This window comes from Simochromis diagramma, unplaced genomic scaffold (assembly GCF_900408965.1).
Source record: "Simochromis diagramma unplaced genomic scaffold, fSimDia1.1 OVJJ01000545.1, whole genome shotgun sequence".
Taxonomy (NCBI): Eukaryota; Metazoa; Chordata; class Actinopteri; order Cichliformes; family Cichlidae; genus Simochromis; species Simochromis diagramma.
The window spans coordinates 3,235,854-3,250,100 of record NW_024387371.1 but is presented as its reverse complement, the minus strand read 5'-3'; the positions used below and the strand labels follow the sequence as shown (position 1 = coordinate 3,250,100).

Below are 14,247 nucleotides of genomic sequence, written 5' to 3'. Positions count from 1 at the left end.
TTAAAAATAAAATAAGTCACACTCTACAAGGTTTAATTATACATTCGTTTAATTGTAAGTAAAACAATTCCATAACGGAAAACTAAAGATTTTTGGAAAGATGTAGAATATAATAAATACTGTGATGAAATCTAAAATGTTTTCTTCTCATTCTAGTGTTTGTTTCTACTTGAAATCAACAATGGGTGCCACCAGTAGACCCACCAGTAGTCCACCCCCCCCAAAAAAAGCAGGCAATGTGGGGCCCACATTGGATTGACACTAAACATAATAATCAATCCCTCACTCGGCAGAATGAGCCTCATTTGTTTGGTAGCCATTACCAATTGTCTATCTAAAAAGGACAGTGAAATAAAACCACACTATGCATTACCATTAAACCAGCTCATACTGCTTACATTTTTGCATCTTCTTTTTTTAAATTTACTGCATCTTCACAGTCCAGTCGAGGCAGACTAACAGGACTCACCGTCTAGTATTTCAAAGATGCCATAGTTCTCCTGTTCAACCACCAGGTCGAAATGGGAACAGTCACTTAACATGACCCGCTCTTTTTCCCCCTCTTCAAGCAGACCAAAAATCCTGAGAGGCAGATCCAGTATGAGGCCCAACCTGGCTTCTACTGGGCAAGGAGCAAAGTCCATTGCTACAGGCTCAACAACATACACCTGGAAGAAAGCATGATCCAAAACACGGTGAAGAGTGTTTCTGAAAAGTGATTAATGTACTTTTGCCCTTAACCTCCTAAGACCCAAACTCTTTCATGGCATGCATTTTTATTTTCTCTTTGCTATTTGGGCTGATTGGGACCTGATGAATGTAAGAACAAAGAATTTTCTTTTTACCTGATATACACTTACAAGGACAATACATTGCCACTGTTCTATCAAATTTAAAACGAAAGTCCATTTAGTATTGTGCTCTAGACAACCCAAAATGTGATGTCCACATATGTGGACGCCAGGTCCTATGAGGTTAAAGTTGGAAGAATCAATGACATCTCATACAATGAGATATAAATATCTCATTTAAAATCGGTGTTGTGTTTACTTACCTTCATTTGGCCAAAGTGTAGTGGGTTACGTAGATCATGAGCATAAATTACACTGACGCCTATGTCACTAACTGTGGTCATCACCCCTTTCACAGTCACTGTGGCAACAGCTGCATTTGAGGAAGTCCAGCTGAAATTTCCACTACCTCCTGTTGCCTGAAAAGCACCAAAGAACAGGTGTCTTTTTTTTTTTTTTTAAATAAAAATGACATCAAATTTTTGGATCTGACAGTTAGACTTGGTGGTAACAAAGCTTGATCTATGGTGTTTCACAGAATATGAAGGAATGCAAATGCTAAAGCAATTTATACAGGATGTTAAGTTTAAATTGCCTGCCCCATAACAGAAGTCACTTAAATGAGGAATGATTACCTTTATTGTGTACTGATAAGCTCCAACTTTGGGCTGCCATGGAAATGTGAGAATACTGGGACTAAGAACTATGGGGTTATAGATTTCCACATCCTGTTCATTGTGGACTGGGTTGGCGAGAGGATGGACATTTCCACTCTGAAAGAGAACAGATAGCACAGGAAATGATCGAGCCCTCTCGACTGAAGCGGAAGAACGTGTCAGTAGGTTGTAGCAATAATAATAAATCCAGGGTCAAAGCTGCATCTAAACTTACTTTATCCACAACAGCTTTTAAGGTTGCATCAATAAGCGTCAGGCCTTCCTTGAGTGCTCTGACATGGTGATATGATCCATTCAAAGAAGAGTCCAGGATTTCAAAATACTCCGAAGGGAAAGTAGTGTCAATACGGACATTCTGCAAAATAAAAAAAATAAACCACACACAGATTTATAAAATACTGCCTATATATTGATTTTTATCTGCAACTGCACTGCAAATGATTTAATGGAAGCACTTACATCAGATAGGTAAATTTTGCTGCTAGATTTGTCAAATACTTCAATGTGGATATCATACACTCTTCCAGTTTCAAGAATCCAACTATCTCCTGGGTGAATTTTAAAACCTAAACAAATTGCAGACAAAATATTGGTCAACTTAATCTAAAACACACACAACTTTTTTTTTTTTTTTTTTAATTAGACTTTCAGTGAAGAAAAAGAAACAGACCTAAATAGCCTGGTTCAACAACATATAGGGTGCTATTGGGTAGGCGAGACACTCCTTGCATCCGAAGGCCTGAGAAGATACTGTTAAGGAAAATTTAAATGATAGACTCCTCTTAATAAAGAAGAAAAAAAAAACAAAAAAAAAACTGAATCATTTCAGTTAATTGACAAATAACAGAATACACATGTTGTAGTAAACATTAGATTAAACAGTACTATGCAAACGTCTTGAGGTACCACTCAGTTCTTTATATTATGCTTCAAAAGAGTCAGACTTTCTTGTAACTGTTTTTCAAGTGATCTTGAGCAATAGTTCTCCAGGCTTCCTGAAGATCTTTTCTTTGGAAATTTTTGTGAAGTCCCTTAACATCAATTCAAGAATAAAAAAAGGAACCCAACTCAATGGATGAAGCAATGTTGTGTCTACACAGACAGTTTAGCAAAGAAACCAATTTTATAATACATCTGTGTGCACTTTGCTACCAATTTGATGGCATTTGTTCAGTTTAATATATGAAAAATTCCAAAAACAACACATACTCCAAAATCCACTGTAACAGGTGTGGTGCCTACATTTCAGCCAGTGAACACAGAAAAGTGCCATCAGATTTTGATCCACCATCTGGAAAGTGTGCGATAGGCAGTGGCTTTATTTTTCAACTTGACAATGATCACAAACACACTGCCAATGCAGTAAAAGCATACTGAAACAGAAATAGCACACAATGGAACACTATTAGTCATGGATTGGCCTCCTCAGAACTTAGACTTCAACATTATTGAAGCAGAGTGGGATCATCTTTATAGAATACAAAAGAAAAGTAATCCAACATTCAAAGAAGAGCTTTGGATGTCCTTCAAGAAGCCTAGAGAACTATTATTGATTTAACTACTTAAATTACAAGAACACTTGCCAAAGAGATTCAGGCTGGGTTGAAGAATAGAGTTGATCATACTAAATATTGATCTTCAAGCTCACTAGAATTATACCAACTTTATTTTTGTTTTATATACTGCATTTCCATTTATGTTTGTACATGTTTAATCATTCCGTTCATAATCGATTTTCCTAGTAAAATATCAACAAATGAAAGGTGCTCAAGACTTTTGCACAGCACTAGACCAGAACAGTAACTGCTCAATAGAGGTGCAATAGGTCAGAAGGATACTCTTATGATCCAGCACCACATTGATGTGTCCCAGCTGAACTGCTGTAACAGTGGAGGTTCTTGGATCCAGGCTGGCCACAGCAACATCTGGGTTTCCATTAGTACCAACAACACTGTTCTGAAGGTGCAGCTCATACTGATCACAAGGCATAGAGAGCTCTAGACAAACAAAGAGAAATTAGCTGAAAGGTTGGCATTTATGTACCATGCAGAGCTGCTCCTCTCATCTGTGACATCAATGACTCGACTACATTTTCACTTCATATATTAGCAACAGTCATGCAAACTCATGTAGTACTACTGAATGTCTTTGCATACAGCTTCAGGAAATGTACATCAAGTTAAGTAAACATTGAATGAAGAACTTCACTCCTCATTAAACAGAGTCAGACCTGTTATCGTTCCCTGTCTTATCTTCAAGACTCTGTATCTGATCGAAGTTCCGGCCAGCAAGTAGATATCGTGTGCGGGGCTCAGCAGGATGTTCTCTAAGATCAGCAGCCTTACCTCTGCAGCACCCACATCCTGTGGCATGGATACCATGGTTACACAACACAACACAGCTTCCCGCCTTTTCAAACCAGATCAAACGGACTGCAGTTTTATAAATGCTGATATGAATTCAAACTACAAGTGCCCAACAGCCATTTTCGCAGATTTTCTATACTACCAAAAATAACTTTCCTTTGTTACATATGGACTTAATTGGACATTTATTCAGAATACAAGTGCATCGGATGAAAACAAAATGCCATCTTAACAAAAAAACCAACCAAAATTTTGACAAGACAGAAACACAATTTAACTGTCACAGCAGCCTTGACATCCTAAAGTACTGCTGCTATGTAATATTTTGCTATTTTTAGATGTCTTCGTCTCCAAACTAAGTTATTACTCAAAATGGGCCAAATTTTACCAGAACTCTGACTTCTTTTTACCATCCAATAATAAATACATAAATAAATAAAAAAACAATATCATTATAACAATAAAAGGTAAATATTTCAACTCTCTACTGGTGACAACAGCAAATAAAATGTCCTTTGCACCATCTTACCTTATAAAGAGGTTCTTGTATTTTTGCCTTCAACTTTGCATGTCCCGTTTTCAGGCCTGATACTAAAATAATATCACCCTGTTTCCCAACACGTTCCATTTCAGATATGTATCCAGGAGGGGTGTATGTGGACTCTGAGAATTTAAGTACCCTTGAACACAGAAAAAAAATCAGAAATACATTACTCAAGTCAGTGTAGTTACATTTTTGGCGCAGCGCAGAATGGACCACCAACACCAAATCAAGAGATTAATACCATAAGAAGTGTTTAATCTTTACTATCAAACAACTATTAAACAGCAGAACATACGTACTTCTTCAATACCCCTCTATCCATAGCTGCTATAGTTTACATATGAGGCTACACCGTAAGCTGCGATCCTTCTGTATTATATTTAACCTCGAGATAAATGGGTTTTTACTAGAGATGGCACGATACCACTTTTTTATGTCCGATACCGATACCGATATCATAAATTTGGATATCTGCCGATACCGATATGAATCCGATATAGTGTTTTTTAATCAACAAAACTGTTTTTTAAATATCTTGCTGCATTTTGTATAAGTTCATACTCAAGTTTAAAACAACAACTACACTAAAGCTATTCTGTTATACCTGTATGCAAAAAAAAATATTTCATAGTTCAGCAATACTGATCAATCTAATAAACTTAAACCTGCACCATCCTCCCTATTCTGGTATTTTAAAGAGTACTTAGCATAAATATTAAGCAACCTAACTAATAGGGTTCCAACTCCCAGCAACAACAAAAATAAATAAATAAAAAATAGGGAACCACCCCTCACGCTCCACCTCATGATGCTTAATCGACGTAATCAACCTTAATTTGATGCAGTGTGAAAAAAAAATGCACAGAAATCAATTATTTTTCAAGAAATATTAAATAGATTCAACATCTTTCTTCAACAAAATTGCAGACTGCACAGATGGTACCTTCCCAAAGGAAAAAGTACTATAGCTCACTAGGGTATATATATTAGACTTAATAGTTACTATATACAGTAATTGACTTCTATTCATTTTACATCAAATTAAAACTTTGGGTGTCAGATAATTATTTATTAAAAGCTAGACATTTTAAATGAGAATAAGAAAGAAAAGTATGTCTTTGTGCCCCCTTTTCCCTGTTAATGCCCTATCGGCCCCCCTGGCTAAACTTTGCTAGATCCACCCCTGCACAGTTACCAGCCGTCAGCTACGTAGAAAAAGATCCTCAAGTAGAAAGTAATATTAAATAAATTCTAACAACAGCTGATCAAGCTTAAACGTGCTGCTGTTGTTCAGCCACTGGTTTCCTCTTTCTGGTGCAAAGTGGGCCAAAAGCAAACTAGAGACACGGACTCGCGACAGAAAAGCCGATCAGCTGATCGTTAAGCAGTTTCATGATTGAAGTAGCAGCAGGAGAGGCAGTCGCTCCATATATCGTTTGTTAAGCTTAACGCAGGAATGCTTTACAAACATTCAGAGATGGACTTACACACTTGCTTTACTTCTCTCGGGATAACTTTGTCGGAGATGAAATGCCGGGTTGCTAGCGAAGCTCCACATGCTATCCAGACCACCACAGGTCCCGCATGCCACAGCCGCTCTATCACGTGATGCATACTGCTCCGACGTGCTAACGTTCTGAGGTGAGTTACGGCGTGTTGCAAGTTTTGTGAGGTGCTTTCGTGATATTTAATGGATCGGATTAAATTTTTTATTTTTCTCCGATATCCGATCCAGTAATTTAGGTCAGTATCGGACCGATACCGATACGTAATATCGGATCGGTCCATCTCTAGTTTTTACGGGACGAAAAAATATAAAATTAAAATACCGCACAGGGAAATCCAACAGGATTGTTCAATAAGCTGTTTATGATTACACTAGCAGTCAGTTTGCTAGATAACATTTTTTTTATTTTTAGTTTACCATCAGAGTTTAAATAAATCATGTAGTTCAAGACAGCCTTAAAGTAATAACACACGCAAACCTACCGTAATGAATTGTAAGAGTCAGAGAATCCATTCACATCTACATCTTTCACTAAGGTCCAGTCAAACACTAGACCTGCAAGGGTGCTGAAGGTGTTTCCTGAAATAAAGCAAAATATTTATTTAAGTCACCAAATAAAACATGGCTGTGTGAGACTTTGTGAGAATTATCTGCAATGAAATTCCAACTTGTGGTTTAAGGCCAAAGTCATTAGTGGCTGTATCTAATTTTTTTCCTTCTTCTTTTAGCTGTTGCCTTTAGGGGTTGCCACAGTTGATCATCTGCCTACATCTCACCCTGTCCCTGGCACCCTCTCCTTTGACACCAACCCTCTGCATTTCCTCCTCCTCTGCATCCATGAATCTTCTTTGTGGTCCATGTCTTTTCCTTTTGCCTGGCATCGCCATGTATAACATCCTTTTTTCAATATATCCTCTATCTATTTAAATAAAACTTAAAACTGATCCTTCCCTTGAACACGGTCCAAGCCGTCTTAGCCTTAGCCTCGCTATCATTGTCTCCAAACTACTACTAATCAATTGTCTGTCTTTAATAAGCAGGTGAAATAGGTGAAAGAAAACCAAAAATGAACTTCATTACAAGATGCATACAGACCCTTTAGATTCCTTAGATGGTGTATACTTCAAAAATAAATAAATGTAAAAAACAAAAACAAAAATTGCATAACACCCATAACACCAGACCCTCGAGCCACCATCAGAAAGAATCAGGCTGTAGCTACAGCTCATTAAACTAAGTGTGCCAGGCCTAAATGGAACCAGTCGAACAGAACAAAAAGCCACCTCACAGCAGCAGCCTGAGGGGGAAAGAAAACACTACCTTGAGCCAGCTCACTCATTACTCTGAACACTCAGAGCACAACATAAACACTGTGGACTCCTTACAGCTTAAGAACTGAGTGATAATACAATATGAGGAACTATTTACCTTACCAATAACACCAATAGGCTAAAATTAGAATAGCACTCTCCAATAAGAAGCCATTTTAATGTCACCTTCAGAGTCCAGTGCATGAATCCTGAGTGCCAGTGGTGAATCCTCAAGATGTAGCTCTCTGGTGGTGGACACTATCTGGATTTCACTGATGATGTCGACAATAGCATCGCAACGCAGCACCTGTCCTGTAACTGCAAACAGAAGGCAAGACTATTAAGTACGTAGGGACGTTTTCTCCAAATTGAATCAAATGCATTTCAAGATTTGATTTGACATGCAAAGCCTGAAATCTACTTCCTCACTAAAACATTTTATCACGACTGTATGGAAATGAGAGTGGAGAGCAGCGGCTCTAAAGCTTCCTTTATTCCTTGTAGTATGCAGAGTTATCAGTCAAGTCAAATGTTGTGGCTTTTTTGGTTAGTGGGCATGAAAGAGTGAGCGAAAAGGCTATATTAAATTAGGCTTTTGGAAACCTAAAACTGCTCAGTTATTGTGAAAAAATAGATTTATTTATTTTGTTTGAAACATTTCAGATGTATGTGGCAGGGTAACCATGTCACAGCAATGACACAGGGTCTCAGGCAACAGATGACAGCTTATTTCACAACTGCAAAGAAGGAAGGATGGAGAAAATGTGTTGTGCAACAATGATTTGTATGAAGCTAACCATTAGATATTATTTGGATAGATTATAAAGTAATGATCTAACCCTAAAGAGACAATAAGAGATCCAGGGGGGGCATTGATAAGAATGAAGTTGTAAAAATTAAACCGCAAAAATGTGCGGTTGTAAGCCCATAAAAAGTGAGATAAAGAACCCTCTGTCAATACAAAAAAACCTAGACAACATGCCACCACATTGTAAATATCAAGAATTTCTAGGCCGTTTGAGTTCTGTTATCTAATTTGAATTAAACTACGGGGAACTGTGAAGCCCATTTTTAAACATGGGGAAACACAACTTTGCAGTCATTACTCAGTCCTATTATTCTGACATAGCTGATTTCCCCAATCTAGTGCTCAGTTTGAAGTTCAAACAGAGCATCAGAATGAGGAATAAAGGTGATTTAAGTGACTTTGAATGTGGCATGGTTGTTTTTGCCAGATGGACTTGTCTGAGTATTTCTGAAACTGCTGATCTACCAGGTTTTTTCAGAGAAATTCACAGTGGTGTCTGCAGAGTGCACAAATACTTCTTTGCAGACAGGCTTAGAAAGGAGATGTGTCTGCTTGGATCAGGAATAGAGTAAGAGAATCAGACGAACGTCTTCATCATACTGCAAATTAAAAACAGAGCCGCTGAGGTTAATTACGTTCCCATTTCTCTCACTTAGTTCTCCATTTTCCAAAACAGTCTTTTGAGACACATGCTTGTTCTTGCACTGGTCTAATAAAGTGACTACATACACCTCAGACTTCTGGTGTTTTCAAAAATATTTAAATATTACAAGCAAAATTGCAGCCATTGCACCTGTCATGACTATATCTCTTAAGTGTTGTACTTCATTTCCACCTTAAGCTGTCATTTCTACTTTATAGCATCTTTTTTAAGCTGGATTGCACAGTGTAATTATACAGAATGCATTTTTTTCCCCTGATGGAAGCTGCATGATCATGAACATTTCTCTACATTTTTATGCAACAGTGTGGAGCGTTATTAAACCATAACACAATACATTCTTTAATCTGACGGCCTGGTTGACAATCTGACTATCTGCATCAATTTCCAATGGCAGTTGATTTAAGGCTACTGCTGTTCTTACCAACATCTTCAGCTAGGATAATACTGGTCAGTCTGGACGGCTGTGTTGAAAGAGCCTGGAGAACAGCTTTCCGGGAGCAACCCCTGATGTGGTCCTCATCCACAGCCTGGATGCTTGCGACCTCTGGTCTGGTGGAGGACCTGAAGAACAAGGACAGCGATAAGTCGTATACACTCCCTGGTTATTTTATAACGTACGGTTGTTATAAAATTCTGCTTTGCTCTACTGTAAATTATACTTTTACAAAGCTTTAACATTTTATTTATTTTTTTTGTTCATGTACTTGGGTAATATATCAGAAACAATTGCAATTGCAATGTAGCTTAGTAAACCACCAGGACCACCGACTATGAACTCCTTAGTCAACAACACTGTCACCTTCTGACATCAAGAGAAACTAAGATTATATATAGCAGTTAACTTATATTAGCTTTAATTTGGATTAAAAGATTAACTCAAAAACTAACAAATGACACTGGAAAGCCATGTTAAACCTAAAAAGCTTAGCCTCTTTGTGGTCCTCATTATGGCCTCAACTGTACACACAGTGCATACAGTAGAGATTGCCATGTGGCCTCATATGCACCACACACCTCGACACCCCCTTCGGCTATGCGTTTCCAGTTTTTCTACTCACCATCTGTAGCAGCCTTCAGTTGTTTCCAGTGTGAAGTTAATTCTTGTACTTCTGGCAAGCGGAAGCAACACTTTGGGAATATTGAGCTTGGAGGAACACTTAACCTGATAAACGGTTAATAATAATAGCAACACCAACAGTAATAATGTCAGCGCTTTCATTTCCGATTCACAAGTGATTTACCAACGGTCGAATGAATGAACGCTAAGTTTCCGTCCTAGCTAAACTTCCTCCGTCTCATTAAGTTAGCTATTTCCGCAGTAGTTTTGGACTTATGGCTCTGAGACAGGCGGTTAGGTGAGCTAGCATTGCCAACACTGAAGCTATTTCTCAATCAAACACACGCTGCCTTCCTCACAGTTTCAGTTCGTATCAGTTGTTAACGGAGAGCTGCCGCATGACGATAAGAACTACTAAGTCCTCCTCGGTGCTCTATTCGACTCCTCAGCCTTGTTTATATTCCAAGGTTCTTCGAGACACAAAGCAACTATTTATATGAAATTTACTCTTTCACAGTCAGCAGACGATAGCTTAAAATACGCATGTTTCGTACAATACCCGCCATTAGCAATAATTGGACTTCCAGTGAGCATGCCGGGAGTGAGGAAACGTCATAACAAAGGAGGGAGGGGGAGAGTGGGTGAATTCGTTCTTAAAGGTATACTGTCAATTCAATATAATTCAAATGACAAGTTTAATATACTAGGATATATTGGGGACAGCTGTTCATCTACACGTTGATGCAAATATCTAATCAGCCAATCACATGGCAGCAGGTCGGTGAAGTTACACAACCTGATGAAGCATCAGGACAGGGAAGAAACGTTGTTTATGTGACTTTGAAAGTGGTTGTTGGTGCCAGATGGACTGGTCTAAGTATTTTCCCTCACAACCAATGTCTGAGGTTTACACAGAATAGTCAAAAAATATATATATAGAAAATATCTGGGGAGCATCAATGGCCAGACTGCTTCAAGCTGATAAGACGGCAACAGTAACTCAAATAATCACTTGGTTTGCAGAAGAACATCTCATTATATATTTACCTAACAAGTGAAAACTCCTGAGAGGAGATCCTGAAGGGGTTGGGGAAGGAGGAGAAAGGCATCCAGCATAAAAATCTGCCAAATCAAACATGGAGAGCTACTAACTGTGGTGACCCCTTGTAATTAAGGCAGCAGCCAAAAGTAGCTTTATGCATAGGGACATCTCATCCTTAAAGCAGGTGAGCTACAACAAAAGCCATACTGGTTCCATTCCTGTCAGCTATGATCAGAAAACCTGATGCTACAATTTGCACAGACTCACCAAAGCTGAACAACAGAGATTGTCTGGATGCTATGGTCAGCATTTGGCATATACAGCATAAAAGCATGGATTCATCCTGCTGTATATCAGCCAGAGTTATTTGTAATCTCTGGCTCTCTTCCACAGTTTGATTTTGACCCATCTCTCTGCCATTGCACCCAACTTGGTTATAGCAGATGACTGCCCCTCCCTGAGCCCTATTTTTTCTGAGGTTTCTTCCTGTTAAAAGGGAATTTTTCCTTCCCACTGTCGCCAAGTGCTTGCTGAAAGGGGTCCGTCGCGCTGTATAAATAAAATGTAATTGAAATTAATATCAGGGATTCAGGATGGTGGTGGTGTAATGGTGTGAGAAATATTTTCTTGGCACACTTTTGGCCCCTTAGCAGAATATATAAAATGCCTTGACATGACTTTTGTTGATATATATATATATAATTTTTTTTTTCTTCTGAAAATTGAGGAAAAAATGAATCTTCCCATTGAACGTTTTTTGTTATTTCCTTCCTCTTTGGAGTTAAAAGAGGACAGGAGATATCAATGGAAATCCCAGGATGTCGTCTATTTAGTAAATCAGGACTTATAAGTCAAATGATATAGACCACAAACAAATCTCCATTACAGAACTGAACAGAATAGAACTAAACCTGAACTGAAATCATTTCAAGTAAATTCAGCTGAGCATAGTTTGAGCAACACCATAGAGTGCTGTTGTTGACAATACCTATCCCTTTATAACCACAGTATACCTTATATCTTATGATGACTGATTCCAGGACAACAGTGCACAATATCACAAGAGATCAGAAAGATCAAATCTTGAACATAATAGTTTCTTGAGCATAGCAGTAACTTAACTGCACTCAAAGGCCCTTCCCAGTCATTAACTAAAGCAAATAAACAGGAAATAACTTTAGTTTTAGTCTTTCTAAATTTCGCTAAATTTAGCAATACACCAAGCAAAAGGAGACAGTGATGCATAATCTTCAATGAGACTGGGATTGTCTATAGCTTATGTAGCCGTGTACCTCAAAACTACTAAAAATACTCTATTCATTTTGGGCATGTTATCTGAGAGCAGGAACTCCGAAAAACCCTTGGAGTTTAAGAGGACTGTAATTGAAATGAACTGTTAATTTTTGTTAATTTTTGTAACTTCTAGTTATTCAAATAACTATAAGTTACAAAAATAAATACACCAACCCAACTGTGATCCTGAAAAACATCCATCCAGCTGATAAATCAATAGATGGTTGGATTTCAGCTCTGTCAAAACATCTGACTGACTATAAATTGATTGCATATTGCATATGATTTAGAGGCTAGCTGCCATAAGTAACTGTTGTAAAGAAAATTTGTACTTTATGACAGGTTTTTAAACCCATAGTCTATGATTCACACATCATGGCAGAAATCATTCACATCTGCTTATTACATTTATTTTATTGATGTATTTAAAGAAAATCTACCAATATTTGCTTGTTTGGGCCTCGAGTATTAATCATGAACTTGCAATGCTCAACTTTTTACCCCTAGGTGTCACTGACAGCTACCTGTTTGTCATCAGGCATAGATAACAGTAACATAAAAAGTTCATTTTAAATTCCCTTGAAAGACTGCAGCATTTATCAAATGAACAATGATTTGAAGCCATATGAATAAAAATGAGCTGAATGGTGATATGTTTGAAAGATTAATGCATGAAAAAATCAAGGGCAATGCTCTAAAAATCTCAAATCTTATTTCCCCTTGTGTGTGAGATCATTTCTGGCATTAAAAATTGGTCCTGAGATAAAACATAAATTGTTAACAGACTGTTAATTATACACTGCGGATTCAACTGGCAGCAGCATTATTTCTGATCCGTCCTCCCGTCTCCTTTGAAGTTAATACAGCAATGCTCCTCCTGAATTGTTCATCTTCTAGACACATAGACACGATTTGATTAGCAGATGCACTGTGGTTTTGATATGTTTTACATAATGCTGCTTTGTGCCAAAGGTGACATATTGTTTTCGTCAGACAGCATTAACAAAAAAAAGGTCCATCACTGTCTGGCGCTGTGTTACAGCAGATTTTAATATCACCAATGAAGTTGCATTCAAAATATATGATAGATGCAGCGTACGTTCACTCTATACAAGGAGCGTGAACTAAAGTGATGGCTGTTTCAACTCGTTTTGACTTTTTCAAGCTGTTTTGGGGTTGAAATAAAGTCACACATCTTTCTTTAGTGCAGTAATACCAGTTGAGAATGAAACCCGAGAAGAAAATAAAGCTTTCATTTACTTTGACAAGGCTGCACTGTGAAAGCTCCAGTACCACATTTAGTTTCATCTTTGTACCCTGTCCATGGGCAGCTCACATATAATTGATGTTAGGAGTGAATGATGTAATGTCTGTGAACATGGAAAACAATACCTGAATGTCACGCTCTGTGAGTGCAAGAGGAGGCTCAAGACTACAAAACACAAAGCGGAGGACTGAGCTCATTCCAAGGCAAATGTGTTTGTACTCAATCTGAGTTGTTTCTTGGTAATAGATAGATTTTTATGTGATTTCTTCTCAAATAAATTCTCAAATAGATCGGAATATTTATGCAGAAGATTTAACTAATCATTATTTTTTAAGGGTTACCATTTCACTTTCCAATGTGTTGTAATGGGAAACCACTTAAAAATTAGGTAATGGTCATTCAAAGCTTTTCACCTACACTGTGAGTCCAAAATTATGTTGCAGCACTCATACGTTGTGCATTAAACATCTTCCTGCATCACAAATGCCTGCAGAACTTGGCAATCTTATGTATTGTCTCCTCATCTGGTATGCATCAGCAGTCACATCCTTCCTGGTTTTAAATCAGGAACCTTTCTTGGCCACCATGCTTGGCTTGGTCTAAACAAGTGGGTGCAGAAGGCCATAGCGATTACTTAAGCTCTTACTTATTGGCAATCTTCTCAAATGGTGGTTCTCCTTTCACCAGAAATGTAATAGGCTTTGGAGGGGTCACTTCTTCAAATAGCTTTGGAAGCACAAACCTTAAAGGTCCCCTAGGTGTGAGGCGCAGTAAAAGCTGCTGTAGGTAGGCATAATAAAAGGTGTTACTATCCGGTGAAATAAGCCTTTGCCTCGGGGAACTTTCTTGGGTGTTCCAAGAAATGTAAAAAGGGACAGGGAGATGGGAGTGGTACAAATGATTACCATGGTACAACTCTGT

The 14,247-nt window shown here is 38.0% G+C and overlaps 1 protein-coding gene across 2 annotated transcripts in view; it reads right to left on the bottom strand.

The window, feature by feature from the left end:
- Positions 1–10,356, bottom strand: part of nup210 (nucleoporin 210) — a 32,176-nt gene extending 21,820 nt beyond the window's left edge. Inside the window, exons 1-13 of one of the 2 annotated variants that reach the window (XM_040007863.1) lie at positions 9,726–10,356; positions 9,089–9,228; positions 7,382–7,513; positions 6,368–6,464; positions 4,364–4,514; positions 3,699–3,831; positions 3,307–3,465; positions 2,139–2,207; positions 1,928–2,034; positions 1,683–1,823; positions 1,427–1,564; positions 1,055–1,210; positions 470–668 (exon numbers count right to left, since the gene is read on the bottom strand). In XM_040007863.1, the coding sequence (XP_039863797.1) occupies positions 470–668; positions 1,055–1,210; positions 1,427–1,564; positions 1,683–1,823; positions 1,928–2,034; positions 2,139–2,207; positions 3,307–3,465; positions 3,699–3,831; positions 4,364–4,514; positions 6,368–6,464; positions 7,382–7,513; positions 9,089–9,228; positions 9,726–9,886 (1,783 nt within the window). In that variant the 5' untranslated portion in view covers positions 9,887–10,356. The remainder of the gene's footprint in view (positions 1–469; positions 669–1,054; positions 1,211–1,426; positions 1,565–1,682; positions 1,824–1,927; positions 2,035–2,138; positions 2,208–3,306; positions 3,466–3,698; positions 3,832–4,363; positions 4,515–6,367; positions 6,465–7,381; positions 7,514–9,088; positions 9,229–9,725) is intronic. The other variant, XM_040007864.1, reaches the window with a different exon arrangement.
- Positions 10,357–14,247: the final 3,891 nt, after the last annotated feature.